Genomic DNA, 26880 nt, shown 5'->3' with positions numbered 1-26880 from the left:
GGATGCAGACGACCTGTGGGGAAGATTTTCAAACACCTGAAATTCCTCCACCCTCTTTTCTTCCATGAGCGCAGCTTGCAGCCAACTCCACCTTTGCAGAACTGACAGCATCGGCCTGTGGAGCCTGCAGGAGCAGCAGCTTGCAGCAGAGCCGTGGGTCTGGCCGTGCAGCTCCCAGCAAACCCAACAGCCATGCAGAAACCCAGAGCATGGGATGTCTGGGAAAGCGGTGCTTGCTGCCGGGAGTGCCGTGGGAAATACCTGCCCACCAAGCTCACTGGCTGCAGGGAAAAAGAAGGAAGTATTGAAAATAAAAGCAAGGCTGCTGTGACATTTTCATGAGTGGCTTCTGACATCCTCTCCCTCTCATACACTTGACTTCCTTGCTTATTTTTATCTGATGAATCTGATGGTCGATGCTACAGTAACAGTGTGGTTACAGTGCTGGCAGCGAACAAGAGCTCAGTGCATGTTTCCTTTGTGGCTTCCCTCCCTGCTCAGTGCTCCCAGCCCTCAAGCCTCTCAAAATAGAGTGTCTGCCATCGTGCCTCACTTGTGACTGCAGCCTGCTGTGACAGCCAGGTTGCACATCCCAGCTCCTGCTCACCCTGCTCGTGTGCCCTGGGCTGAGTGTGAAACACAGGTCTCAGTAAGGAGCTGCAATGGATAGTCATTACCTGCCACATGCCCTAGTGACAGCAAATTATCTTTGTTGCAGAGCAGTAATTTCACCTACCCGCACCCAGATACCAAAAGTTCACCTACTGAGCGTGTCTCAGGTGAGTATGTGTTCCAATAAAACCAAAGAAGTGGATACACACCAAAAATAACAAGTGTCTGGGAGAGGGACTAGACTGAGCTAAGCAGGACAGCAGTACACAGCTTGCTGTATCACCGCTAGCAATCGTAGGGCAAAGTTGTGAGGAGAACAAACACATGCAGTTCAAATGACAGCCAAAGGTATTGCTTTTGGTGGGAGGGATGAAGGTAAGAACAGAAATAAATTGCTCTATATGCAAAGAAAAATAATTACACCACCCACAACAGTGCCCTTAGGGAGGCTCAGGGCCACCCATTGCTTCTTCTAGATCTTCCTCTGACAGCACTGCAAACTGAAGCATATAACTACAGGCAGACTGAAAAGCATAACTGATTGCTCCAGAGCTGCCCTCTAGACCCAAAAGGGCCAAAGCAGACAATGCACATAGGTTGGCTGAAGCACTGACAGCATACAAGGCAAGACATCCTCACACTTGTTGCTCAGGGGAGGTAAGATGCACAGGTACCATACTACTACTAAGCACGGCTAAGAATAGTTGCAGCTCTTCATGAGCGTGACTTCATGCTTCACCCATCCAAACCCATCCAATATTAAGAACAAAGGCAGTATGTTTGGAAAGCATTTTCAAACTTTATTTACAACTGTCACAGTGACAAAAATGTAGTTTGAAAAAAATGCTAGCTTCTCCCTGAGGCTCAAAAAGAATTACAGAAATAGAGAATGTATATCCTACAACAGGAGTAGTTTTACTGGAGTGCTTTGTTCTTTAGATGCGTTCAACAAATAGAAATATACACGATACTTCCACAAAAGGATGCAGACAGAAATACACGAGTCTTTAGGGCAGACAGCAGGTCTTGAGTCCATGGATTGCCATCTCATTGCTGCCAGATGATAGTATCTTTGATATACAGCTTTGACTTGGTGGTACAGACTGAGAGTAACACTTAGAGATAGGACAACTGGCTGGTATACAGGTGTATAAGCTCATTCGGGTAAGACAGCAAGATTAGAACAAGTGTTACAGATACAACAGCCGAACCCATCAGAGAAAGCAGTATCACTACATGATGACCATTAAGTGATAAACCATCCACCCAGACAGGCAGGGAGAATATAACCAGGCCTGCAAGGCTGGAGACCAGCTGCAGTGTGGGAACACTGAATTTCTCCTGCTTCACACAAGCTCACCTCCAAACTCCCACCTGCCTTAAACAGTTATGTAGAGCTGAAAAGTTATTGCCATTATGTTTAAAACACAAGCAAGACGAGACTAAAATGATCCTGCTAATATGTTAAAAGCAGTTCCCGACCCCTGCCAGCGTTCAACTACTCATGAGGTATTAAAAATACAAATACACATGTTCAAATAGATCTTAAAAATGGAACCTGTTACAAGCAAACGAGGGTGGCATTGGGATTATTATGAAAGTTTGGTTAAGGCCTTGACATTTCTTTTACTCTTCTGTGACCCCGGATTTGGTTTAGGTAGTAACTGTTCTCATCCTATTCCAAGAGCAACTGGCTCCCTGAGCTGGCCCACACTAAGCCACAAGAGCATCACCCAGGAAAATGGTGAGTTACCCCACGTGGCAGCAGACTTCCCTCCTACCCAAACAGAGACAGACTGCTCCTCACTGGAGCACGATATGGTGAGAAGGACCCAAACACAGACTTCATAGAACAGTCTGCACTCCATTAAACACCCACGAACAGCTATTTCATCCTTGCCACAAAACAGACATCTTGTCTCAGGATGCTCAGGCTAACACTCCCTAGAGAGCTCCCCTCCACCTCCTCACTGATAATCCACACTGTCTGGTGTTTAGTCTTTGTATTACCTCCAGTCTGGCAGCATTCCCCTTCTGCAGGTCCCTGCAGGAGCAGCTAAGCCTGTCCCCAACCCTCTCAAGCCCACTGGCCAGAAAGTTGAGATATGAAACCCTACAGCCTCAAAGACATTGAGGCAAGTAGGTGCAATCCCCATCCTTCGGCTTTGGGCACTGGAACAAGACAAAACCAACCACAGAAGCCTTGGCAAATAGGAGAGAAAAATCCACGTGTTCAAATCTACATTAGTTCATGCTGCAAACGGATGTCTTTTACATCAAATTTGCACTACCTCAAGCTAACCGCCTGCAAGATCAGCTAGGGCCTTGCAGCAGTAGAGATGACAAGCAGCAGCCTAACATTACCCTGCAAATACAGCTGTTCAGCATTGAAAGGTCTAAAGGCAAACAGAGGGTGAAAAGACAGCTTTGGGAAAGTGACTGGTACAGGCTCAAGAGCAAGAGCAAGAAGCCCACTACTCCTAAGGATGCTCACTTAACCCTAGGAGGTGCTGAACTGGGGAAAGCTACAGGTCCCTCAGCACTAGAGCGTTTCGTGATGCTTTGCTACAGACCCTTCCACCTCCAGACACAGAAAATGGAAGCTTTAGGAAAAGCAAATCTGAGATGACCGCTCTGTTCTCAGGCTCCTGGTCAAAGGCAGCTCCCAGCTGAACACTGCTCTGCTTGGCTTCCCTCTGCATTCCCCATCCCCAAGCTCCCCCCTCCAGCATCCCTCAGGTGGTCACCCTCCATCACGTGCTTGGAACTTCACTGCTGCCTCCACCTCAGAAAAATACAGATAGTGATCTCGAGAACAGCAAACATTTCTCTGCGTTACTTCCTTCCTCCCTCAGAAGGTCTGGTGACACCAAGGGCTTCAGTTCTCAATACAGAGAATACAAAAAAACTAAAATCTTGCAGGTGCAAAGTTGAACTTGTCCTTTCTCTTTAAAAAGACTTTCAAAAAAGGTGTGGCTCTTCCTTCAGAAGGGTGCAGTCCCTTGCCTCTACTCAGATGCCATTTATTGCTCCTTGTTGTCCTCCTTTGCATCTTCACAGCTTTCCTCCTCTTCCTCCTCCTGGACTAGGAACTCCTCAGGCGGCCATCTCAGCTCCCCGCTCTCCACATCACCCTCCGTTGGCTCCACCACGATTGAGGGGAGGCGGTCCTTCAGCTTGCAGTAACAGTCAAAGTCAGAGGGATCAGGGAAAATCTGAAAGAGCCAAGAAACAGCCTGTGAGAGGAGCTGCTCTCAAGCAGTCTTAGCTAACATCCAACTCTCCAAACTTGGTTTTCAGGGTGGACTAGTCTGGACACAGAGAACGCAACTGGGTGATGGGAAAAACCCCTCAGCTTCTACATAATCTCTGAGAACTTGAAATCAGCACAGCCCAAGAGGCTTTCAAAGCATATACGTTTGCTCATCAAATAGGCACCCGCTTTTGGATATTTACCCAAAAGCCTCACCCCCCTCCCACCACAGCTTTTGCATGAATGCTCATGAGTTTGCAAACTGAGCTATCTCAATCTGCAAATCTGATCTTGTTTCCTGCTGTCAGTCAAGATACACTCGTGCTCCAGGCACTGCTGCCAGAAGGGGAATGAAGCACAAGGTAGCACAGCACCAGAGCAGTCCTCACCCTCACAGCAAGGGTCTGTGCCTGGCATCATTCCCAGGCAGCAGGAACAGTCTGCATGAGAAGTTCAGCTGCATTCTGGTTGTGTTCTGCATGCTACATCTACTATCCATCAGCAGTGAAATTCAGTAGGAAGATGATCTCTTCACAGTTCCATAAACTGAACCAAGGGTCAAAAATGGGACCACATTTCTTAGGGCTGGAGGTACCTATGGCATAGCTAAGAATGATACACCACAGTGCAAAGTACAAGGACCTCCTTATCCCCAGCCCCTCAAAATGCAAAGCAATACCTAACCCCACCCCCACACAGCAGCAGCATCAGAGCCTATACCCACAGGTAGTGCCATTGGGCTACAGGCTTTGATCCTTCCAGAAACTAATGCAAAAACACAGGTATGGGAAAAGCTGCAATCAGCCATGCTGGAATGTTAGCAGTTGCTCTGCCATTTAGTTATGCAGACCTAAGAGAACAGGAATGCCCTGCTAGGGGAACAGCTACAAGCCCCACCTCATCCTGAGAAAAACTGTTCAGTGACAAGAACCAGTTCCCATATCAGATCCCCCCTGTTGGTATCCAGAAGATTAAACAGCTCTATTTCAGAACATTTTATCTGCATATGCATTTTCCATCATGGTTGCATTAAAACAGCCTGAAGAGGCTTATCACCAAATGCCTTTTCCTGGAGGTGTAGATGACATGAGGAGCCATGTGCTACACTTTCTCTAAACACCATCTGAATTCATCCAAGCCACAAGAGCATCCCTGCAGAGAGCATCATGGCAAACCTCACATTGCAGCACTGCACTTGGATGCTCAGTTGGGAGCAAGAATCCATCTCTTCTGACCTTCGTGGTTCCAGCTCCAAAGCAGGTTCCTGGCCCAGAAGCCTTGAGTATGAAACACCTGACTCCTCATGCCAACCGTGCAGGTATCCCACCACCCTGGGAAAGCCTTACCCAAATCCCACTCCATCAACATGTTCTTCGGCCTAGAAACTATTAACCACACTGATACCTCTTGACAGTGTCCAGTTTCTTGTATTTAGCTACATTTCTCCCTTGAATTCAAAGCTTTGTAGGAACTAGGTTATCAACTAGAAAAAGCCAGGCTGCTACTTAGTGTAGTCAGGCAGGGTAACTTTGGGAACAGATGCTCATGAAAGTGAACTGATGCACAAGTTCCCCTCACACAGTGCTACTCTCAGGATGAGACCAGAACCATTTCTTGGAGCTTGACGGCTTTGCAGCCAAACAAAGGCAGTTTCAGTCACCCTGTGCATTACTGGAAGTACAGTCAACAGCTCTAAAGCATCAACCCCATATCTCAACTCAGGACAGGAAGGAAAAAAAAAAGTACCCTTGACATTACATTGTTTGCAATGGAAAAAGAAGTGTGGTTCAGGAGGTTATATAAGCTGATAGTGTCATGAAAATAACCTCCTGTGCAAGAAAAATAGCAGTCTAATAATTAAACTAACCTTTGGCTGCTATCATTTCAAGCACATTGGGTCAAATTGGAGCAGTTTCTTTGAGAACAGTCTGACAGGTTTTATATTTCCCCCTTTCCAGAAGCTAAGCAGTCATTTCCTTATTAAAAAGATCCCTGAAACGCCGTGTACAGCTTTTTTTTTTTTTTAATGAAAAATAACCTAGCACAATCTTATCTCAGATAGCTGCAGGACAGACCAAACCCAAGAAGGTCAAGATTTTTTCCACTAAGTCATGTCTTTTAATCGTAGAGGCAGCATGAAGCAAGATGTTGCAACTCCATTTTCGAGGGGTGTGGACCATCAATGGAAAAATGATACAAAGGCAAATTTCCTTGCATGTGACAAGCAGGGCAGCGCTGCCAGCCAAGTGCAGGGACTGAAGGGAAGTGGTTTTCAGATTAAGACTTTGTTTGCACATCCAGGGAAATGGGATGGAAAAGTCTCCTGGGTCACCCCCAAAATAAGCTGAGTTGCAAGGCTCTTTTTACATAGATTAGCAAGCACCAGCTTTCCATTAATCCACACTGGCCATGCCGCGTTGCGTTTGTCACTCCCATGAGCAGAATCCGCTCCCTCTCCAGGCTTAGACAACGGGAAGAAAAACCTCTGGAAAACACTTGCAGTGAGCTCCCCCCAGGAGTGCAGCAGGCTCAGAGCCAACCTGCCAGCTCTGTACCCTCCCGCACAGCAGCCAAGACAGCCTGGCTGTGGAAACCTGCTTACGAGCTTCTCCTCTTGCATTACCCAGCTCACCCACATGGAAAGACAGATCTGCATTTCCCCAGCACACAAAGAACACAACCTCTCCTGTACTTATCAGTGTGAGCCTACTGCTGACCTATCTGTCCCCAGATGACAGCCACCAACCAGCTGTTTGGGAAGGCCAGCCAAAAGCAAGGTCAGAAGTAACTCAAAGATGCTTCCTCCCTCCCTCACCCCCTAACACAGCATATGACAGACTGCAAGGCTTGCAGGTTTCCCCAGCTCTGTGGCATGTCACAGCTCCCAGCCCATTGCAAGAGGTACCTGACAGCTTTACAACATAAGCAGCAATACGCACTCGTGCTCTGCTCAACACTGCTTCTCATTTACAGCAGCAAGACTGGTTTTCATGGGCCTCCCCAGATGATGTTCTGGGAACTCCGGTCTTTCAATACAGTAAGAGCAGTGAGAAGCAGTACTTGAAACAAAAGCTTGAAATGATCTGCAGAAAGTCATGTTTGCCTCCGTTTCAGATGATCTCGCTCCGCTATCCTCAAATGAAGTCTTGGCAACAAGAATGGAAAGTTCCCTTGGCCCTGGGGAGGCTCATAGCCTCTCTGAGCATTTGCAGGGAGAGAAACACCAAAAGCAGGAGAGACGTCAGACAGCTAAGGAGATTAGTTCAGAGCTACCGTAATCCAATGGACACCTGTACACCCAAAACAACACCCACCTGTGTCCTCTGTTCCACACCAAGAGTTAAAGTGCCCATCTCCCCTCCCAGAGAGGCTGAAAGCTATTTCAGTTATATTGCAGGGAAACTAAGGTAAGAAGATCTTTCCAGATTATGTTACTGTTTGGGGGGAAAGTTTTACCTCATTGTGGTATTACTAATACAAGACACAAAGGTCTGCACTGAGATGCATACCACTTCAGGGACAGGATATACCCTGAGGTACACACACCACCTCCCCTCCCAGCACTAAAACATGAGTTTTAGGCCTCTCCAGCAGTATCAAGTTAAACTTCTGGTTTCTGATTTGAAGTATAAGTTCTTGAAACTAAACTCTGCTGTCACCAATAGGTATGGCAGGCTCCTTCCAGGAAGTATTTAAATCATCTCGGTGCCTTCTGCAGAGGAATTTTCCAGCTACAAAAAGCAGCGCTGCTAAGTTTCACTCATACAGTAGTCATGACTTGAAACCGAGCTCCATCTAGTTATGCACACAGCGTGACTCAGGTTTATGAACTATGACAACTCCTCAGTCACAAGCACGTCTTGGGGGACGGAGGCAGGGAAACTTCAGCAGCATAACACCGTAACAATTTTCCATCAGAGTAATGAGACATCAAGTAGGGAGGGGAAAAAAACACACTGAAACGTTAGGACGAGCTGTTTGTCCTCAGTTGGAATTTCAGCAGAGCACTTCTTCCTGCATAGGATAGCTGGGAAGGTATTAATTTGAGCTCTGATCTTTCCATACACTGCTTGTGTCTTCAGAAAAAGGTGCAAGACCCTGGAATAAGCATTAGCTCAACCTGAAGTAATTGAGCTAACTGATCTTGTAACTGTGTTATGTGGAATCTGAACAGGTAAAAGTTATCCTAAATTCAGTCATCCTAAGTTCCACAGCCCAGACTCAAGGCCTCCCAGCAGTGGCGAGCACCAGCTCCCACACAGGACTTCTCTTGGAGAAATCAAGGTGTAGGAGCACCTCACAAGCAAACAAGACGAATCAGCCTCCATCCTGCACCACCCAACCCCAGGCCAGCCCATGTTGCTCCCTTGCAGGCCCCCAACCCACTGCACTACTGCTGTTTATTTCCCCACTTGTTTGGGAAGTGAAATGCTGAGAGACACTCCACACTGATGCATCTCAGGCCCCTCAGCACTGCGGCTCCTCAGGGGCTAGCAAAGAAGTTGCACTCACTGACACGAATTCCCCCAGCAACACTGATGTCCCAGGCCCTTGCCTGGAGCACCGGATGGGGCAGTAAGCCTATTCACCTAGTTTCAGTCAGTCTGACGTCATTCGCAGCTAACTGTGGCTGTGATTAACCCAGACAGATCCCAGAGTGATGCGATCATGACTTAAAGAGCTCAAGTTCCCCATGACAACCAAACCCCAGCTGATGGCATGAGGCAAGCTCAGCCTCTTCATGCCAGTCTCCCAAAAGGCAGCCCAAGGCCCAACAGGACCAGCCAGTCAGGCTGCAGCAAAGTAGCACGCTCAGCTTAGGACACGATATTTGCTTAAAACAAACACTTCAGGCAAACTGCTTTCAGCTGTGCTCAGATCCACTCTCAAGAAACAAGGCAAGATCCTGCATCGCTGTTTTGACAACGTCAAGTCAGCCTTCAATCGGGCAGCAACACCCACACTGCTGCAAGATGGCATTAGAGGACAAGGGGGCGTAGAGAACAGGTCTACCTGGTGCTGGAACTGCAAGCAACACATCAGCTCCAAGGGGCAGGGAAAAAGACTGGCTCTGCAGGGACCACCAGGCAGGAGGGGCACAGAGCCCTCCATAGGCACATCTGCTCATAGCAGGGGCATCTTGAGCCATCGGCTGCATTTCAATGAGGTTTTTTTGTTTAGCAGTCCCATGGGAATTATGGGATGTCTATTAAAGATCCAGAAATAGCTCTCCACTGCAGGCACAAGACCCAGCATGACATCACCTCCTCAGCTGCATCTTCTGTTTTGTCTGTGCCTCCCTGCTCCGAGACTCGCATCCAGATTTCCCCATTCACTTCCACCACCTTCAGTGGGCTCACAGCAGCTTTACTTCACAGATGCAGGAATAAAAGCCGCTCCGTACTAAAAGGCTTTGAAGTTTGCACATCAGCTTGCAAGCATTTGGCACGCTAACTGGAAAAAGGTATCTGTGCTGAGAAAGCACATTGTGCAAATGAAACCACATACAAATTACTAAGCCTACACAGACAGCTCAGTTATCATAGGTATGAGACTTCTGCAGCTCAGGTTTTCACATCATCACAGTCGTGTCCAGCCTAAAAAACACCAGGAAACATGGCTGGGGGATGCACACCTCATGGGGACATATAAGCACACTCTGGAGTGTGATATGAGACATGGAGAGGGTAGAAGAAAGGCTGACGAGCCACAAGTTCCATCAGAAGGTAACCAGTGAGACAGGCAGGAGACCTGATGTTCAGTGAGTATCATGGGGTGAAAGAACCCAACTGCTTGTTTACGCTCTGGAGGTGTTGGTTTCCTCAGTTTACTTCCAAGGCTTTACTAGGAAAACAAAAGTACTTCAGAACAGTAATTGATGAGGTAGGTCACAGATCCTTTACCGCACAGCCCCAAGGGCAGCACAATGGACCCCAGCTTTATGTCATCTGTGCAGGAGAACATATCCAAGTTCTACTACATAAGAAGCTTTGGAAACTAGAAGCTCAGCTCTCACAGCTCTGGATCCACTGTTTCTTTTCCTGTAGCCAAGAGTGGTCACACTCACTGTGAGCACGCTGCTCTGCAGGTGGGTGAGGGAGGATGCTGCAGCTTAGCTCAAGCCTCAGAGCCAGAGCAGTCATGCTCTGTTAGCTCTGCCTGGTTTTAAGTTATTGCACTACAGCTCTCAGAGCAGCATACCATTTCACACATACCCAACGCCCTCCATCAGCAGGATGAAGCAAGAAGTTCCAAACCCCAAGACAGAACAGGTTTGTGATACTATTTGCACTTGATTTGTCCTTGCTATTTTAACTTCAATTTTCAGCTGCTTAAGGATGATTTGAACTTCTCACTTTGCACAGCCACATTTTCAGCCATGCAGTTAAAAGGAAGAAGGTTGCAACCTACTCTCAATCTTATTTGCACTAACCTGATTTAGAGGCAGACCTCATCCCCAGCCCACACACTGCTCAGCAGCAGCTGCCCTCTCAATACTCCAGGCCTTTCTGCCATCAGTTCAGCTTACAAGGAAGCCAAAGTCTAGCAGGCAGTTAGCAGCTCCTATGGGCACTGAGAACCCTGTGACCAGATCACTACAGAGAACAGATCCAAGATAGACAAGTCCTGCATAGATGTGAGTCGTTGCATTTACAGCACCCTCAGGTTCAGATGATCCACTCAAAGCTGCAGGTTTGCTCTCCAGTTCACTCAGACTCACTGAGGTCATCAGCACTAGGGGTAAAACCTCACTGAAGCTATCAGTCACGAAGAAGTGGGGCATCCAGTCTGCCTCCCACTGTTTAGATAAGCAAACCAATACCAGACCTGAGTGGGCCTGCATACAGTGCCCCATTTAAGACACTTGTTTGAACATCTGGCAAAGACTAGTGCAACAGCTTCAACTCTCACAGCCATTCCCACTGCAGTTACACATTCTCTATAGCAGAGGAAAGCGAGGCCATATGCTTTCCACTAACTCAAGCACTAAAACAAAACAGCTATTTCCACAAACAGGCAATAAACCAAATTATTTGCACTGTTCAGATGGAGAATTCTGACCAAAAAAAGCAATGCAACCCTATTTATCCTCCCCTCCACCCCCCCTGCAGCTTTGGCTTCTGCCCGAGCCACGGCCCAAAGTTCTGTTGATTTCATGCTTCAGAGCACTGTCACAGGCTCCTAGCTCATTTTTCAGACATAAATATGCAAGTGTACAACAGCACACCTAATATCTGAATGCCCACATAGAGCAAGTGCCTCCGTATGGGCTGTGTCACATCTGCAAAGGAAGAACTCTGTACTGCAATCTGCCATGAAGAGTCACCCTGTGCAGAGTAACACAAGAGCTGTGCATGTGTTAAACCTCACCAACAAGTCTCCTGCCAGAGTAGGGAAACTTGGATCTAATAGGCAAAGATACACAGCTCACCCTGTGATTGACTGGAAGCAGAGGCTGAAGGATAGAGGCTGGAGATTGAAAGCACCCCTTTGCCTCAGCTATTGACTAAGAGGTTAAAAGCTAATTACATTATTCACCAGTTGCAGAATGGATGCAGCTCATGCCTTCAGGTAATGTGTTTGCACGCACACCTCAAGGCTCGTCAGCGCTGCACCCAGCCTCTCTGTACCTTACAATAGACTTAACCCTTTCAAACAGGCGGAAAACCAAGGAATAGCTTGGAAGATTTAAGCGCTGTACAGACAAGTCCCTTCCGCTTCAGACAACTCATTTGCAAGCCATGGTTGCAGAGACCCCAGCAGCCTCTCAGCCTGGTGCCTGACACGGACCTTTCCGCAGGGCATCTCCTCTCCCACTGAGCCTCTGTGCACACCCAACAAGCCGGGATTTGGGCACTTCAGGAACAAAGCACTCTGCTAAGTACTCGGAGCAGATAACTATGCCGTATTTTACACAGATTCTACTAGCCAAGCAAGCGTCTCAGCTCACTGACCAGCCCTTACTGCAGGACTTGCTATAATATTCACCACAGTCCAGCCCAGGCAGCTCCGCAGGGAATCGAATACTCACTTGATACGAGAGCCCGTCCTTACGGGGGCTGAGTCCGATCTCATCCATAGCCGGGCTGCTCATCATCACTTCGGTCATCTCGGCTGATCTCAGGTAATCGGGGCTAGAAACAAAGAACATCATTCAGACCAACGTCAGGGCTCCGGGGAGGACCGAGGGTCGCCGCTCCCTCCGTGCCCCCACCCCAACCAACTCCTGCGGGCAGGAGACGGAACAACGGGGCTCAGCACCGCCGCACGACCCCCGGATAGGGCAGCAGCAGCGCCCACTCACCAGGGCAGGGGACAAAGCACAGACATGAAGTCCCTGCGGAGGCTGCCCACGCCCTCGGGGTGGCGGCAGGGCACCGAGGCACACGAGGCTGATGTTGGACGGGACCACACGGAGAACCCAAACGCCGCAGCAGCTCTGAGCCCCGGCGGCAGCGCCGAGCCGCCTTAAATAGCTGAGGGGGCATGGCCTCATCAGTGCCCGCCCCTCCGAATGACGGCAGCATTTCATGAATGGCTTCGGAGCGCCGCTCCGGGGGGCAGAGCTCGGAGGTGGCTGCGAGGTTCAGTGGTTGCCCTCGGTTGTGCTCCGTACACGTGTGCATGCGGGCATAGGTGTGTGTGATTCCTCCGGCCGGATATTGTAAGCTTCTTAGTTTGATATTATATAATGATGGCGTATGTGGGTGTTTGACATCAGGCATCTCCTCCCCTGTGTCACATTACTGCCAGTCCCAAGGAGCTGACCCAGCTCATGGGAGCTCAGGTGGGTACAGGTGAGCCCTGAGGGTCCCTCACTGCTCTGCTGATGGAATCTGTCCTAAGGCTGGTGGGCTCTGTCCTAAGGCTGCTGTGCTCTGTCCTAAGGCTGGTGGGCTCTGTCCTAAGGCTGCTGGGCTCTGTCCTAAGGCTGGTGGGCTCTGTCATAAGGCTGGACGAGGCTCAGCCTGCAAAGCACGTTTCTGAGGCTGAACAATTGACGTCTGGGCTGGGGGTGCTCAGCTCCCTCCAATGCCACCAGGAACAAACCTGGCTCAGGCTCAGCACGGGAGCTTGAGGGTTGTTGCTGTTAGTGCTCTCTTTGGCAGGAAGCCGCTGTGAGACTCATCCATATAATTAGCCATAGGTACATTAATTGTCCTTTTGGAGAAGGGCTGAAGCACGAGAATAGAGATCTGCCCTGGCTGAGGTGTGCACTGGCAGCACTGCAGCTCTGTCCCACCTTTAAGAAGTCCTCAGGGGCTTCTCATTGCATTTACATTCACTTGCATGAAGGTGGACAGCTCTGAGGTTGATGGTGTGGTAGCTGTGGGGTCCACGGCATCTCTGCCATCTCAGATCCCCTGCATCCACACACACCGCAGTGTCCTTCTGGCCAAGGGATGGGTCGGGCTGCTCAAGCAGCCATCACTGGTGCCATGACACCCATGTTGTCGCCTCCATCCGGCTCACAGGAGCTCACAGCCCCCTGTGTCCTTCAGGGAAAGTATCTAAGCAAATAAAATAAACTCCTCACTTGGAACTGACCACTGGAACATAAGACCTGCATGCTGCCCCACCTGGCACTGACCCCTTCCTCCTGACGCTGGCTAAAGGACATGGCCTATTTATTTCCTCATGTAAAAAAAAAAAAATAGAAATAAAAGGCTGTCACTCTTTCCTTCCAGCCATTTTCTGCACAGTGTTGCCTTTTGCAGTGACTACTGGCCAGTGCTTGAAAGAAAAAGGGAGCAGAAGGCCTAGAGGGGCTGGTGGGTGAGTGGTCCTGTGTGCCAGAGCCCTCGGGCTTGTCCTGATCAATAGGTGTGTACTGTAGAGCTTTGCTGGTTTGGGACCTTTGCTGGCCCAGCTGTGGTGGGTGAGCAAAGGAGAGCAGAAGGGAGGATGGGATGGAGGTCACGGACATACCACTGGTTCAGGAACCCAGAAGTAGCCATGCAACAAGCCCATTTTCCACCTGACTTTCTTTTCTTCTCTGTTGCTAATGATGATGCATCACGTGAACACTCTGTCCCTGCTGGCCAGTGTCTCACCCAGCACCCTGGGCTTGGATGCATTCAAGTGTGTGCTGAGCAAGGCAGGATCAGGCCTGAAAGCAGAGCTTGGTGCTCAGAGAGCCCTCACTTGGCTCACATGTGTCCCGCTAGCACCTCCTTCTGGTGCCTACTGCAAGAGGCATCACATCTGTTCTGCCAAACCTGGCCCTGCTGACACCTAGCACGGTATTTCTGTGTTACACACACAGATGATATATCTAAAATGTCATTTCACTGCAGCACTTGGCCTTCTGAACCTGCAGAGCTTGCTCTGTGCTCACACCAGCCACCAGTGCTGAGGAACACGGACAGCTGCCCTCCCCTGCCCAGCACAGCCCCAGCAAAGAGGCAGCAGACGTGTAGCAAGGCCTGGATGCAGCAGGAACACAGAAGGGCAAATTGGGAACAAAGTGTGTCTGTGTTGGTATTTATATCCTGTCAGCGTAAATGAAATGCGTTTTGGCCAGAATCGGTGTATGGAAAATATCTTCATTTGAAAAATTGGATCCTTCACTGAATCACCACCCTCCCCCTTTTTGTTGCACTCAGGTTTTATTTATTAACGGATGTATTTCATTCCCAGCGTGTCCCACTGGTGCTTGGCTCCCTGCTTGCAGGCAGGTGAGGCCCTGTGAGGAGGGCTGGTGCTGCAGGCCTGGTAGCATGTCACCTCACATGGCAGCAGGGCCTGACAGACATCTCTATGCCCCTGGGGAATGAGGCAGGGCCTGAACCAAGTGTTGGGAAGGCATCAAAACAGGGGAGCTGAGTATTGCTCCTATAAGGAGCCTTGTTTCTTCTTTCTGCATGAAGAGGAGACTCAGTGCAAGTCTCCATGGCCATGGTGTGCCCGGATTCAGCATTGCCCATCACCCTGCTTTGCACGTGCACATGTGCAAGAGGTAGCACGTTCCTCATGTGCGGGGCTCCATCCCAGGTCTGATGCAAGTCTCTTACTGATGCCTATTAAGTCAAGCCATGATGCTCAGCTCTGACCTTAAGTCTGACCTACATCTGTCAAGGAGCAAGAATTAATCCCATGAAATCCTCAGCTTCCTACTTATGCACGGAGGCCAGTCATCCTGTGCCTTCTGCCCCAAGGGCCTTCTAAGGCAGATCAATTCACTAGCTGCTTCTTGAGGGACACCAGGAATGAAGAGCCAAAGTGTTTGTGCTCTGCAGCCTCTAAGGATGCTCTTTCCTCTCTTTAGGCTTAAACTGACCCCAAGCGGAGATGATGTTGGTGTGAAGGACACTGTCACAACCTGGCCCAGGCAGGGGGAATGTATGTAAATGTGTATTTTGATGTACAGAACAAAGTCCCGCCATGCGAAAGCAGTGAGAAGAAGAGCAGATTTCTCTACGGAGAAATCCCCTGTGTTATTTTAGTGGAAAAGACTCCCACCGAGTGCTTGGTGCCAGCAGGTTCGTGGGTGGGCAGGAGTCTCCCCAGACAGAGCCTCAGCCAGCACCAGCTTTGTCTTGCAGTCGGGGTGTTTCTGCAATACAGAGAACTATTGCTGTGGCTCCCTTCCCTGCCTAAAACAAGCACCCTGCTGTGAGGACATAAATTGCAAACACAGCTTCAACCAATGCTGTGACAAGTGGTGCTCATCCTACTAACCACCCCTTTGCAGCACTCTGTGCCCCCTCCATGGGCACTGCCAATGCCTCAATGCACATCTTTTTCTGGGCTGTTTGCCCATCAGTGTGTGCCAGCCTGTAGCAGCTTATTGGGCACAGGTGAGGGCAGAGACTGCTTTCTCCTCTGGAAATTAAAGGTCTCATCACCATGGGACACAGCGGTGCCAAGCTGGTTCAACAAACTGAGCCAACAGATTCAAGAGGGTCAGTATCTGTGGTGATGTGGACTCCACCAGGAATGATTTCCTTTATGGTAGTCCCAGCTACTGGACCACCACCACCATCTCACTTGAAGCACGATGCTCCCAGCACCACGGTGCACCCTGCTTCCTGTGGAGAGCCTCGTCCAGCAGATACCTGCCATGAGGGTGCAGCAGATCCACACAAGCCGCTCAATAGAAAAGCAGTCACTCACACTCCATCTAAAAGCGTGTGATTTAATCCTGGGGGACCAACAAGGGGAGATCCAAAATAAACAACATCTGTGCATTCACAAATAGGAAATGGAGTTGCTTTCATGTCCCGAGCCTGTTGATTAACCAGTGCTATTGTTTGGCTTGGCTCTCACTGCCTGGTAACTTGGAAGGAAGGTAACTAAAAGGGATCGTTTGGTTACACTCCCTAAATCTGAGTGTCTTTAAATAGTGCATGAGTTTGCAGTTTGGCTACAGAGGACTGATGGGAAAAGGTAGCAGAAGAGTACAGATGGCTATCAGAAGGGAACCTGTGTTTAGTCTGCTTGTGCCAGATGGGAATGGAAAGTTCGCTCCCTTGCCAAGTGTTTAAAAGAGGAAATGGGATGTGATTTTGTGCCTCCCACTCCTTTCTCTCCCCCGAAACCAGCATGCTGCTCTACTTCCACTTGGTGTAAAAAAGAAAGAATGCAGCTTGGACCACTTCAAGCCTGGGAGACTGCAGAGATGTCCTGTCCTGTCTCTGGCCAGCAGGAGATGGTCCTCTGCCACAGCCCCACAGCAAGACCCATGTCGAATAACACCTTGACTGAGAAAGCCACCTGTGAGACAGACCACAGTCTCTCTCCTTGGACTCCTATGATTTCTTCTGGCTCATAGAACTCTGTCCTTCTGGAGGAGGTGGAGGCTGAGATAATAATGGGGTGGGGGCTCAGCAGGTGGTTTTAGGACATGCTGGGGCTGACCCCAAACCTGTCCCACTAATTTGGGCCCTGCAGCAACCTCAGTGATTCAGTGCATCAGTAAACACTCAGGTTAACCTCAGAAACAGCTCATGGTACTGAATGCCATGAATCACTACTAAAAGCTTGGAGATCTCTTGTGCAGCTCGTGCTCAGAGCAGGCTGACCTGCCAGGGAGGCACAGTTGCAGAGGGTGGTGGAGCTGAGTTCGGAACATTTCCAGAGCACAGACCCCTCAGCCTCCCCCAACACCTCTTCCACTGCCTCACCACACCAAAATGAACATTTTTTCTTTCAGTCTAAACAGAATTTCTATCCTGTATCTCCTGCCTGTTGCCTTTTGGCCACTCGATATGTACCTGAAAGAGCGTGGTTCCTTCTCTTCATTAAGCCTCCATTTTAGGTGGTGGATGAAGAGAGTTAGACCCCCTTTTTTACTTTTTCTTCTCCACACAGAGCAGACCAGCCTCCAAGTAACTTTAAACAATGTCCTTGCTGGTTAAGGAGAGCTCTTGAGAGCTGTTTGCCAAGCCTGAGTAGAAATGCAGAGAGCAGCAGCATCACTGCTGGGTACAGCTGTGTATGGGCTGAAGAGCAGGGTGGGATGCAGGGGTGGGATTCAGTCTCACTGATGCAGAGACTTCTTCACCCAAACCAGCTTGCAGAGCTGTGACCTGTGCTGCGTGCCCTGTGGTCACCTGCCAGCCCACATTACCGAAGCTGTCAGCCCTCTGAGACATGAGTGTGGGGTCACAGGGGCTTAGGCTCAGCAGTCCCCTCCCCCTTCATTTCTCAGCCACTCCACAAGCTGGAAGAGAACAGCCCTTCCCAGTGCCTCATGACAGTCAGGATGATCAAGTCCCAGTAAAAAGCATCTGCCAGTGTGACTTGCTGTGGGCTTTGGAAGGAGATCAAAAGCATGGCAGCAATGGCACTGAAGTGTTTTGAGTACAGTGACACTCATTTTCCAAACCTCTCATCTCCCGACAGCAATGGGGCAGTGCCATCAGCTGGTGGTGTGCTCAGTGGTCGCACTGAGAAGCAACAGCACAGAAACTTGGGAGGACAATTCTGACTTTTTGGAGGTGAAAAGTGAGGTGTTTGAGCTGGGAAGGAAGACAGGTTCAGCTCCGAAAGCCAAGCTCTGGGTACGGCACAGGGCACAGCTAATAGGCAGCAAGGAGAAAAGCATGGAGATGCCTGTGTTTTTTGCTTTCTCCTTCTGCATTCATTTGTCTTTCTATTACCGCAAAGTCTCCAAGCAATAATTAGGAGTGGACACGTTGCGAGAGTTCTCAGATCTAATTGAGCTCTGTTGAAAGTAGACCATTTATAAAAGCCTTCTGCAGGAAGAAAACACAATGTACTCTACGTTGGTAGAGCCAAGAATATGCTGTCCTTTGGCCTGTCCACCTGCAGCACACCAGTGATGAGCAGCAGCACAGAGCCTTTTGCTGCAGTAGACGAAGGGTTAAGTGGTTGGTTTGGACTAAAGCTGCCAATCTAAATCAGCAGTAAGTCATAGCAGGATTTCAGACAGCAGGGTTAAAACTGAGTACAATGAAGCTCTTGTGGCTGGCTTCACACAAGGTCTTTGGGGGAAGATTCTTCATCCGGCCTTGACAACCAAACCACCAGCGGTATTCACTTCGGATGAATCTAAAATGAACCAAGCTGACCTTATCGGTTTGATTAATGCAATGAAGAATTTCATTATTTATAAATAATAAGCTGAGCTGTGCTGGGTGCCAGCCTGACCTGCTGCTGCTGCATCCCCAGCCCAGCTCAGCTCCCCAGGTTCTCCTGCACCCCAGTGTCTGAGCCCCACAGCTCACAGAGCGGAGGCACATGGATGGCATTGGCCAAAATGCCCCATTTGCAGCTTTACAGGAAGGAGCAAAGTCAGCCTGGAGCATCCAGAGTGGGGATGGAGGGAAGAAAGAACCACAGTTGGGTTTTATTAAGGTTATTATAAAATGCTGAAAAGACCAGGGAATGGCCCTCGGGAAGATTTTAGACCCTAAGGCCTAAAACATTCAAAAGCTTCAAAGCGAACCATTTGACAGAGCCTTCTGCAATGGTGGCTGCTGACAGCAGAGGGGGTCCTTGGGCTGTTTTTCCTCCACCTCCGCGACGGAGCCCGGCGTCCGTGCTTGGGAAGCGGTTGAAGTGATGGAGCCGCGGAGCAGCTCTGCCTGCCATCACATCCCCTGTCCCCTTGAAGACGGTGGCCTCCATGACAAGAGGCAGAGCTGGTAACCGTGCACCTTTTATAAATGGCTTTAGCTCCTGGGGATGGAAGGCATTCTGTGAAGCTAAAATATTAAAACTGCCCTGGATTATTCATTAAACATTGGTGATCATCATCACATTTGCTGTCAGATGTTTCAGCGTTGCTGTTCTGCTCTGGGAGAGAAGGTATCTTTAGGCCCTGGGGTCACGCAGTCAGTCTGTCTGTCTGTCTATCCAAGCCGACCTGGGAGCCTCTTGGCTCACTCAGGCTGAAGTTTGCATGGCCCTGGGAGCAGCAAGTGTTGGCTGAAGGACAGCATTTCCCTCATCTGCAAAACAGGATGTTCCATAACCAGATCTGATTTTCCACCGTGAGAACCTCGGGCAAACGTAAATTGATATTAACTGGAAAAGCAAACACAAACACAGGCTTATTATTTATCATTAAAACATCTCAAGAAGGCTCTCGAGCCCTAAAAGCAAAACTTTGATGCTGTATAAAAGAATTATGTTCCTGAGATATATCAGCTCAATAATTAAAACGGCATCTATGAAATATAAATGTAATATATTAATAAATTAAATTAAATTAAAGCCACCGAAAGCCAATTATCTTGTAAAAGATCTCTGATAGCTAAACTAATGAGATATAGAGAGATTAATTTAGATCCCCATTTTAGGAGGTGATATAAATTGCTGTAATGCCACATCCAGTTACTGGGTTGATATTGAGACTTGTGAGATACATTTGGAAGGGCTTTTAAATATTCAGGATGAAGTACATATTAGAATGGCATTAGAAATAATTAAAATTGAGCTGTATTGTCACATCTTGTGATCCAATTACATCTTCTAATTTACAAAGCTTCAGCTGCCTCTCAAGATATCAGTCTGCAGGGGCTGGGGGGTTTACAAACAGGGGCTTGTGTGTTTTAATAGCCACAGTACACTAAATATGTATCCTCATTGCACATATGTGGGGAATTCTTTCTTTTTAGGATGGCTGTGCTTGCTGGGGTATCGCCTAATAGGTTTATTTGGCCACAAGGATGGTCAGTCATAACCTGACCATAGTCATAGTCCACCTTCCAAAACATGTCACTGTCCAAATCACAGCTGCTGGCAGACAGCAGAGAGGAGGAGGGAAGTACTGCATGGGTTGGGGCCTGCAGGACATCAGGCAGCTAGTAGAGGAAATGCCAGCCACTTGCTGCTTCTGCCAGTGTGGAACCACTGGAAACATAGCCTTTACTGTTCTGTTTCTGCTCAGATCAAAGCGCCAGGCTTCTGGAGGGGAAACAGAAGGATCATGGTGGCACAACATGCCTAAAGCCCCCCCCCCAAAGTAGTCTTGTTGCCCCAGAAGCAGGTCTTCAGCGCTGGGTGAGGTCTCAGCTTGGAGGTCCATCATCCCAGGATGTTCCCAAGGCCAGGTTGGATGGGCCCTGGGCAGCCTGAGCTGGTGGGTCAGCCCTGCCCATAGCAGTGGTTGGGTCTGGGTGGATTTTAGGGTCCTTTTCTGTCCAAACCATCCTGTGATATTATGGTTTTACTATCAGCGCTTAGGCTAGAACTTGCTTGCGGAGAGCTTTGCACGAACCTGCATAGCTGTAAGAGCAACTAAAGGCCCCATGGCCCTCCCCTACCTTCACTCAGGTCTGCTGCACCTTGCACTTCCCTCAGTGAGCACAGCAAGCTTTCCCTGACCTGCAGGAGAAACACAGCATGGGGGTGTGGGCAGGGAGGATCACGGGGCCTTGAAACCTCCAGCACAAGGCGATACCAACGGCCCTGGTGCTGTGAGCAGCTCCCCGTGGAGCACAATGACCTTGGGGCCGTAAACGCTCTGGGTGCAGCAAGGAACAAGCCTGGGAGGTGTAGACGGCCCTGCTAGGACAGTTGGGATGGATGTGCCTGGATCCTGGAGCACGGCACAAGGAGAACCTCGGGACCAGGTCTGAGCACAGCCCCAGGTGGGCTCCAGCACAGGGGAGCAGGAACCCAAGCACCACCACACCGGCAAGGAGGACAGAGGGTCCCCACCGTCAGCCTGGGCAGCGCTACAGAGGGGTGAGTGCAGCTAAGGGCAGGGGGATTGGGTTTCATGCCAATAAGAGCGTTTTTCTTTTAACCCTTTTCTCTCTAATATTCTCTTGTTGCTTGTGCAGCTGCAGTCGGGTTAACTTTGGCCGGGTTGTTAAAACCTTTAAGCAGACAAACAGCACGTTCGCCTCTGTCCTTGTTTCTTGTAGTTTTGAAGCAGAAGGGTACCCGCTCTGCTCCCCAAACTCACCTCTCCCTACGGAATGGCAGAGCTGGCTAATTGGGTTATTCAGTGGGGTCCCAACCCCTGGGGTCCCAACTCATGCAGAAGCATCCAGCAAGCAGACCTGGAGTTTGGCAGGTTAAAAGAAATGGCCAAGTCGAAACTTTTCTCCCGAAAATCCCTAAAATGTGCGGGAGCGTGGGCTGTGTGGTTAGCGGCCAACAGTCAGGCTGAGGAGAAGGAGGCGGCCCAAGCAGAGATCCAGAGGCTGAAGGAGGAGAATGGCAAGCTGAAAGCAGAGATAAAGGCCCAGAGGCTGAAACTGGAGGAGGGCAAGACTAGGGAAAGCATTGCGGCTGTGGAACAGGTGAGAAGCGTCCTGCAGTACCAGGAGGTGTGCGAGCAGAAAAAGGCCATTATGAGTGAGAACGTGGCGCTGAAAGACAAACTGGCTGTCAGCACCAGGGCCATCGAGGAGTTTCAGGGAGCAATCCGAGCACTGGTGCAGAAAATACAGGCCCTGAAAGAGAAAGGCGCAGACCACAGAGCTTGTGAGGCCAGGGTGGAGAAGTTAAAGGCAGCGTTAGGGGCAAAGCACAGCACAGCCACCACGGCCCTTGCCAAAACAAGCTGCCAGGAAGGTGGTGAGCCTTGGGATGGAGCTGCAGGGCTCGATCCAGAGGGCAGCCCCTGTGAGGAGAAGTGTGGGGCTGTGAGCCAGGGTCTGCCAGCTTATGAGGGGGGGCAGGGGGGTCAGGCAGGCCCCGCTGTGCTGCCTGGTGCCCAGGATGCTGTGAAAAAGGAAAGTGGGGGGATGGAGGACGGGGAGAGCAGGGGAGATGGGCAGCTGCAGGCAGATGGAGGAACCGGGGGGGAACCAAGCGGTGCCCCGGCCCTGCAGCAGCACAAGGCAGCGAGCAGCCGGGCCGCAGGGCCCGCCTGGGCGAGGGAGGATGGAGGGGGCAGTGGCAAAGGGCGAGGTGGCAAAGGGTGGAGAAACCCCGAGAACAAAAAGGGCTGGGGAGCGCTGCACAGCCCCGGCATGGCCGCAGCACCGCCCCTGCTCCCATCCGGAGGGAGGTGGCCGGGCAGGAGGCCGTGGCAGAGCGGCACGGGGCCCAGGCTGGGGGCCAGGAGTAACGTGGCCAGGAGGGAGCTGGGCACCATGCGCGTGGATATATGGCGGCAGCTGAGGCAGCACGGGGAGGACATGGCCCGCTGGGATAACGCCCCGACCAGGGCGCTGCTCGAACGGCTGCTGGAGCTCAGCGGGAGCAGGGACGGGGGCAGGGCTGCGGCCCCAGCCCTCCCCGTGGTGGTGTAGGGAGCAGAACGGGGCGTGGGGGAACCAGGGAGCATGGAGAGCGGGTGTGGGATGAGACTGCTGCGATCTGAGCGGGCATCGCTGGGGGAGAGGATGTGGGAGAATGAGACGTTGAATTGGGGTGGTTGGTTATGGGGGCTCGTGGGGTGGGAGGTCAGTTTGTTTTTAGAGGAGGGAAGATGACTCTTCCAGCAGAAGAGAGCAGGCCTTGCTGTGTTTGCTGCCTGCTGGGCCGCAGGGAGTGAAGGCAGCGGCACCAAACCTTGCTTGGGCCAAGGGAGCAGGGCTACTCCTAGGGGCAAAACCATATGAGTTCCAGGGATGTCCGTATACAGGAGTGAGCCCGGGCTGTGGGACTGGCTGCAGCATTTATTCTAATGTTAACAGCAGTGTCACTGTTATTATTATTTTAATGAAGAATTAAAAGAAAGAAGAGAGGGAGGGATGTGTTAGAGCTTTTGTGTTAATGTCATAACCGCTCTCTTAAACAGCAGAGTTCTTCTGTTACAGAGAAGGATGGAACAAACAGATAACAAACGCGGATGGAGGATTTGCAAGCAGCTGTCTGAGAACAAGAGCTAATAAACTGCTTAAAAATATGCAAGCAAAATGCAGCTTCGCTGCCCAGTGAGGTTGTGGATACCCCGTCCTTGGAGGTGTTCAAGACCAGGTTGGACGGGGCCCTGGGCAACCTGATCTAGTAAAGGTGTATGTTTGGTGGCCCTGCCAGGCAGGGGGTTGGAACTACATGATCCTTGAGGTCCCTTCCAACCCAGGTCATTCTGTGATTCTGTGTGTGATCTTTAGTTTCACCAGAAAGCCCTCTGGCTATAAATGTTTTGCATTGGGTAACAGAGGTAACAGCAATAACAATGTTTGCTCTTCTTGCATTCTTCTTCATGGGTAGCACAGAAAAATAAGTATCCATTCCTAACTATGAATGTTACTAGTTGCATGTTCCTTAGCTTTCTCTTCCCAGATGTTATGTTGCTTTGTTATCAGACTGGCACAGATGTAACCCTTCACTTCTTCCAGATCAGTTGCTGCAGTTCAAAAAGGAGAAGAAGGGGAAGAAATGCATCCAATCTAAAGGGGTCTCCACCTCCAAGCAGGGGGAATTCTGTTTCCCTTGATGAGGATGAACACACCTCCTGATAGGGATGGTGACTGTGATTAACAGACTAATATTGCATGCGATGCAATGCCTTTATACGTAACACAAGAAGCATGGAGCTGTGGCTGTGACTTTGTGAATCTGTAAGACATTGTAATGTGAGTACTGTGAGAAGCTGAGAAGAAAAGGTGAGTACATTCTGTCTAGACATCTAGTGTACAATAAATCACATTAAAGTATATACATGTCATTAATGTAGCTTTACAATACCAGAATGCATCTTCACGTAGCATGGCTTTAAGTATATTTTAGAGCACCGATTATACATCGGTGGCACTGGGATGGGTAGAAAATTAAAGGTCCTCTAGTGATGTGGATGTCAAGATGCTACATGAGTGTTATTATGTATTGCTCTGCTGAAATATTTTGTTTCGTTAAGGAGGAGACGACGAGGTGACTTCAGCAGCTTACACTGGAGCTTGGGATGAGAGCTGTACGCCAGTGCTGATGAGAAGGGTAACAGCAAGCAAGAAGCACCTAAGCACATTAATTGCATATGAGAAGGTAGTGGGTTGCAGTCATCTGTTTAGAACAGTTTATCCTGTTTTCCGGTGGATCCATAATCATCTGTATGGGATGCAGCTGTGTTTGTGTGCACACCCAATGCCCAGAAATCACCTCTGCACAACTAAGCTGTCTGATCATACATGCATATGTAAAATGGCTTGAATTGAAATGTGTGGTTTTAATCAAACAGTGTTTTTTAGAAGTGATACTGAAATCACTAGAAACGTTTTAACTCTGTACTAAATGAATTCTATTAGTGCTTGGTATGGGTTTGAGCTATTATTGCAAATAATAGAGCATCCAGTTTGCACATTTGTGGTCCCACAGGCAGTAAAACAAGCCACCAAAGCAAGGTTTGCAGTGCACAACAAGAATGAGAAAGTTGCTGTTATTACAGCCACACAAAGAAAGATGCTGAGTGTCACTCATGGTCTAAATCCCTCCTCAGCAAGACTCCATCAGCGACTGAAATGTTAATCTAGTACTCTGGGAGTGTAATCTTGGATATTGGGAGAGCTTGGTTAATTGTGCCCATTATCCAGGCTATTAAAATCAAATATTAAGTAAATTGTGTGGCGGCTACACAGCAAAGCCAAGAGCTACAGACCCCTCATCAGACCCACATGAGGCAAGACCAGATAGGAAAGAGCAAATGCCTCCAAGAAGATCAATTGCTCGGTCCTGGCCAGGAGCCTTGAGCCACTGGAGGGTTTGCAGAGCCCTTGCTGGACTCGTGTGTGACAGCTCATGTTCACTGGCTGTCAGAAGGGGTCTGTCTGTAGGCTTTACAGCCCATGAGGCATGGTGCTGCCATTGCCAAGAACACAGCATGGGCTGTGTTCTAGCCCTGTAAAACATTGAGATGGAGGTTTGTCAGCCTTGCTTCGGTTGGAATTTGCTGTGCAGGGAACTTTGTGTGAACTTGCATGGTTATAACAGCTATCATCTAATGATCCCCTGGCCATCACCTACCAGTGCAGCAAGCAGTCCTGGAGCTGCAGGAGAAACGCAGCACAGGGAAGCACGCGCGTATGGCTGTGGGGCCTTGAAACCTACAGGGACACGGCAAGTAATAAACTCACGAGGTGTGCACGTACACAGCTCCATGAACATGGTGGGGAGAGCCTCAGAACCGGGTGTGAGCAGCCCCATGTGGGCTCCAGCAGAGGGGAGGCTGGAACCCAAGACCAGCACACTGACGAGGAGGATGGAGGAGCCCCACCATCATCACACACTGCTGGGGTGAAGGTCTTGGGGCCATGATGCGTGCAGCCCACCCTGATGGCAGAGGGGGGAGCACAACGCAGAGGAAGCTGCAGCTAAAGATGCCTGTGTGTGTGTGCTTTGACACTGATATTGATAAGGTGTTTTTTATTGTATCCCCTAATATTCTCTCTAATATTTTAGATAATACAATTTGTGATGGTTAGAACTATTATAAGTGCGTGAGTGAACACTCTTTGATCAGACTGTTAAGAGTTGTAAGTAGGCTGCCAATAAATTGTGTGCCTTCTAGCATGAGTCGTATTTCTGTGGCCCACATAAGCAGCTCAAGTTGTGGTAAAACAACCCTGACTTCAGCAAAGGCAGCTCTGGGCAGCAATGCCAGGGCCTCACCAACATCTGAGTGAAGAATTTCTTCTTAACATCTAACCGAAACCTCCCTTCTTCAAGTTTAAAGCCATCCCCCCTTGTCCCATCACTACCACATCACACAAAAGGCCAGTCCTCCTATTTGTAAGCTCCACACAGCACTTTTGTTCACTGTATCGCAATTTAACTGGTCCGGTAAGTTAATCAGTCTAGCAGGAACATGCATAGCAATAACAAAGGTGGGGAGACTGTTTCACAGCTGTCTTATTACTCCAGTGGTTTTTCTTCTCCCCTTATCTGATATTCCCCCTTCCCTCCTCCTATTTTGGGGTATTTTCACAACTCCTTCAATGTACACCGACTCTGGTAGGAAAGTCTATTTTAGCCAACTCCACAGATGTTTCAAAGGCAGTTGCTGACTCAAGCTTGTCTTGTGATAGAAACAGCGTTGTAGCCTTATGTTGCCACAGTTTCTTTAGTCTACAAAATAATACTTTCAAGAATAGTTCTTGGTCTTCCTTAGCCCTCTTATTTCACATGGGAAAGAACGTGTGTAGAACATACCTCCCAACTTTTCCAGCCAAGACACTGGCCCTTAATCTTCCTGTGTTCTTAAAATACTCTTTTAAATAATAATAATAAAGTAAGGAAGAAGAAATCAGTCAAAATATATCAGCTACCACCTCCCTCTGCATTGTTTCTCAGCCTCATTATGTCACCTGAACAATAGGAGTTCTCTGTCTATTTTAAGGCACCAGCTGCCTCAGAGTTCCAAATCCAACACCCTCAGTGCAAAGCACAGGAAAGATAAAGCTGCATAAGGTTTCCTTCAAGTCTCTCTCTAACCTAACATGGTTAACAAGGGTTGGCCTGACGCACGGCAATAGTGTAATGGTGCTGCTGCATAGTTTTGAGAAGAGCTTGACTCTATTTCAGAAGGAAACAAACACAGCCATCAACTATTGCAATCAGTGCACTGCAGCTCAGGGCTAATTCTGCCACCTCCATCACACCACACCAGCTGCACTGGGTCAGCTTAGGATTCTGCTAAAGGTAAGCTG

The 26880-nt window shown here is 49.4% G+C and overlaps 2 protein-coding genes and 1 long non-coding RNA gene across 5 annotated transcripts in view; 2 read left to right on the top strand and 1 right to left on the bottom strand.

Annotated features, from left to right (window-relative positions):
• The window catches only part of LOC146761283 (uncharacterized), an 86913-nt gene extending 61172 nt beyond the window's left edge, over positions 1–25741 (top strand). Inside the window, exon 2 of the long non-coding RNA XR_014944469.1 lies at positions 23247–25741. This is a non-coding gene — a long non-coding RNA (uncharacterized LOC146761283). The remainder of the gene's footprint in view (positions 1–23246) is intronic.
• LBH (LBH regulator of Wnt signaling pathway) lies at positions 1392–12312 on the bottom strand. Its single transcript, XM_015856942.3, has 3 exons — positions 12171–12312; positions 11898–12000; positions 1392–3827 (listed from the first exon to the last, which is right to left on the bottom strand). The coding sequence occupies exons 1-3, from the start codon at positions 12194–12196 to the stop codon at positions 3636–3638; spliced, it is 321 nt and encodes a 106-aa protein (XP_015712428.1). The 5' UTR covers positions 12197–12312; the 3' UTR covers positions 1392–3635.
• LOC107310886 (uncharacterized) lies at positions 21037–25741 on the top strand. 3 transcript variants are annotated; one of them, XR_014944468.1, is made up of 3 exons: positions 21037–22541; positions 23056–23402; positions 24099–25741. XR_014944468.1 is itself a non-coding variant. In XM_085542698.1 (2 exons), exons 1-2 carry the CDS (start codon positions 21262–21264, stop codon positions 23174–23176), a joined length of 1401 nt encoding a protein of 466 aa, XP_085398824.1. In that variant the 5' UTR covers positions 21037–21261; the 3' UTR covers positions 23177–25741. The 3 variants fall into 3 exon arrangements, 1 of the variants encoding a protein (XP_085398824.1); XR_014944467.1 differs by having other exon boundaries at positions 23056–23847; XM_085542698.1 differs by having other exon boundaries at positions 23056–25741.
• Positions 25742–26880: the final 1139 nt, after the last annotated feature.

The sequence above is a fragment of the Coturnix japonica genome, chromosome 3 (genome assembly GCF_054131305.1).
Source record: "Coturnix japonica strain WE chromosome 3, WE-NBRP24, whole genome shotgun sequence".
In the NCBI taxonomy this organism is placed as follows: Eukaryota; Metazoa; Chordata; class Aves; order Galliformes; family Phasianidae; genus Coturnix; species Coturnix japonica.
This window is presented reverse-complemented; position numbering and strand designations above follow the sequence as displayed.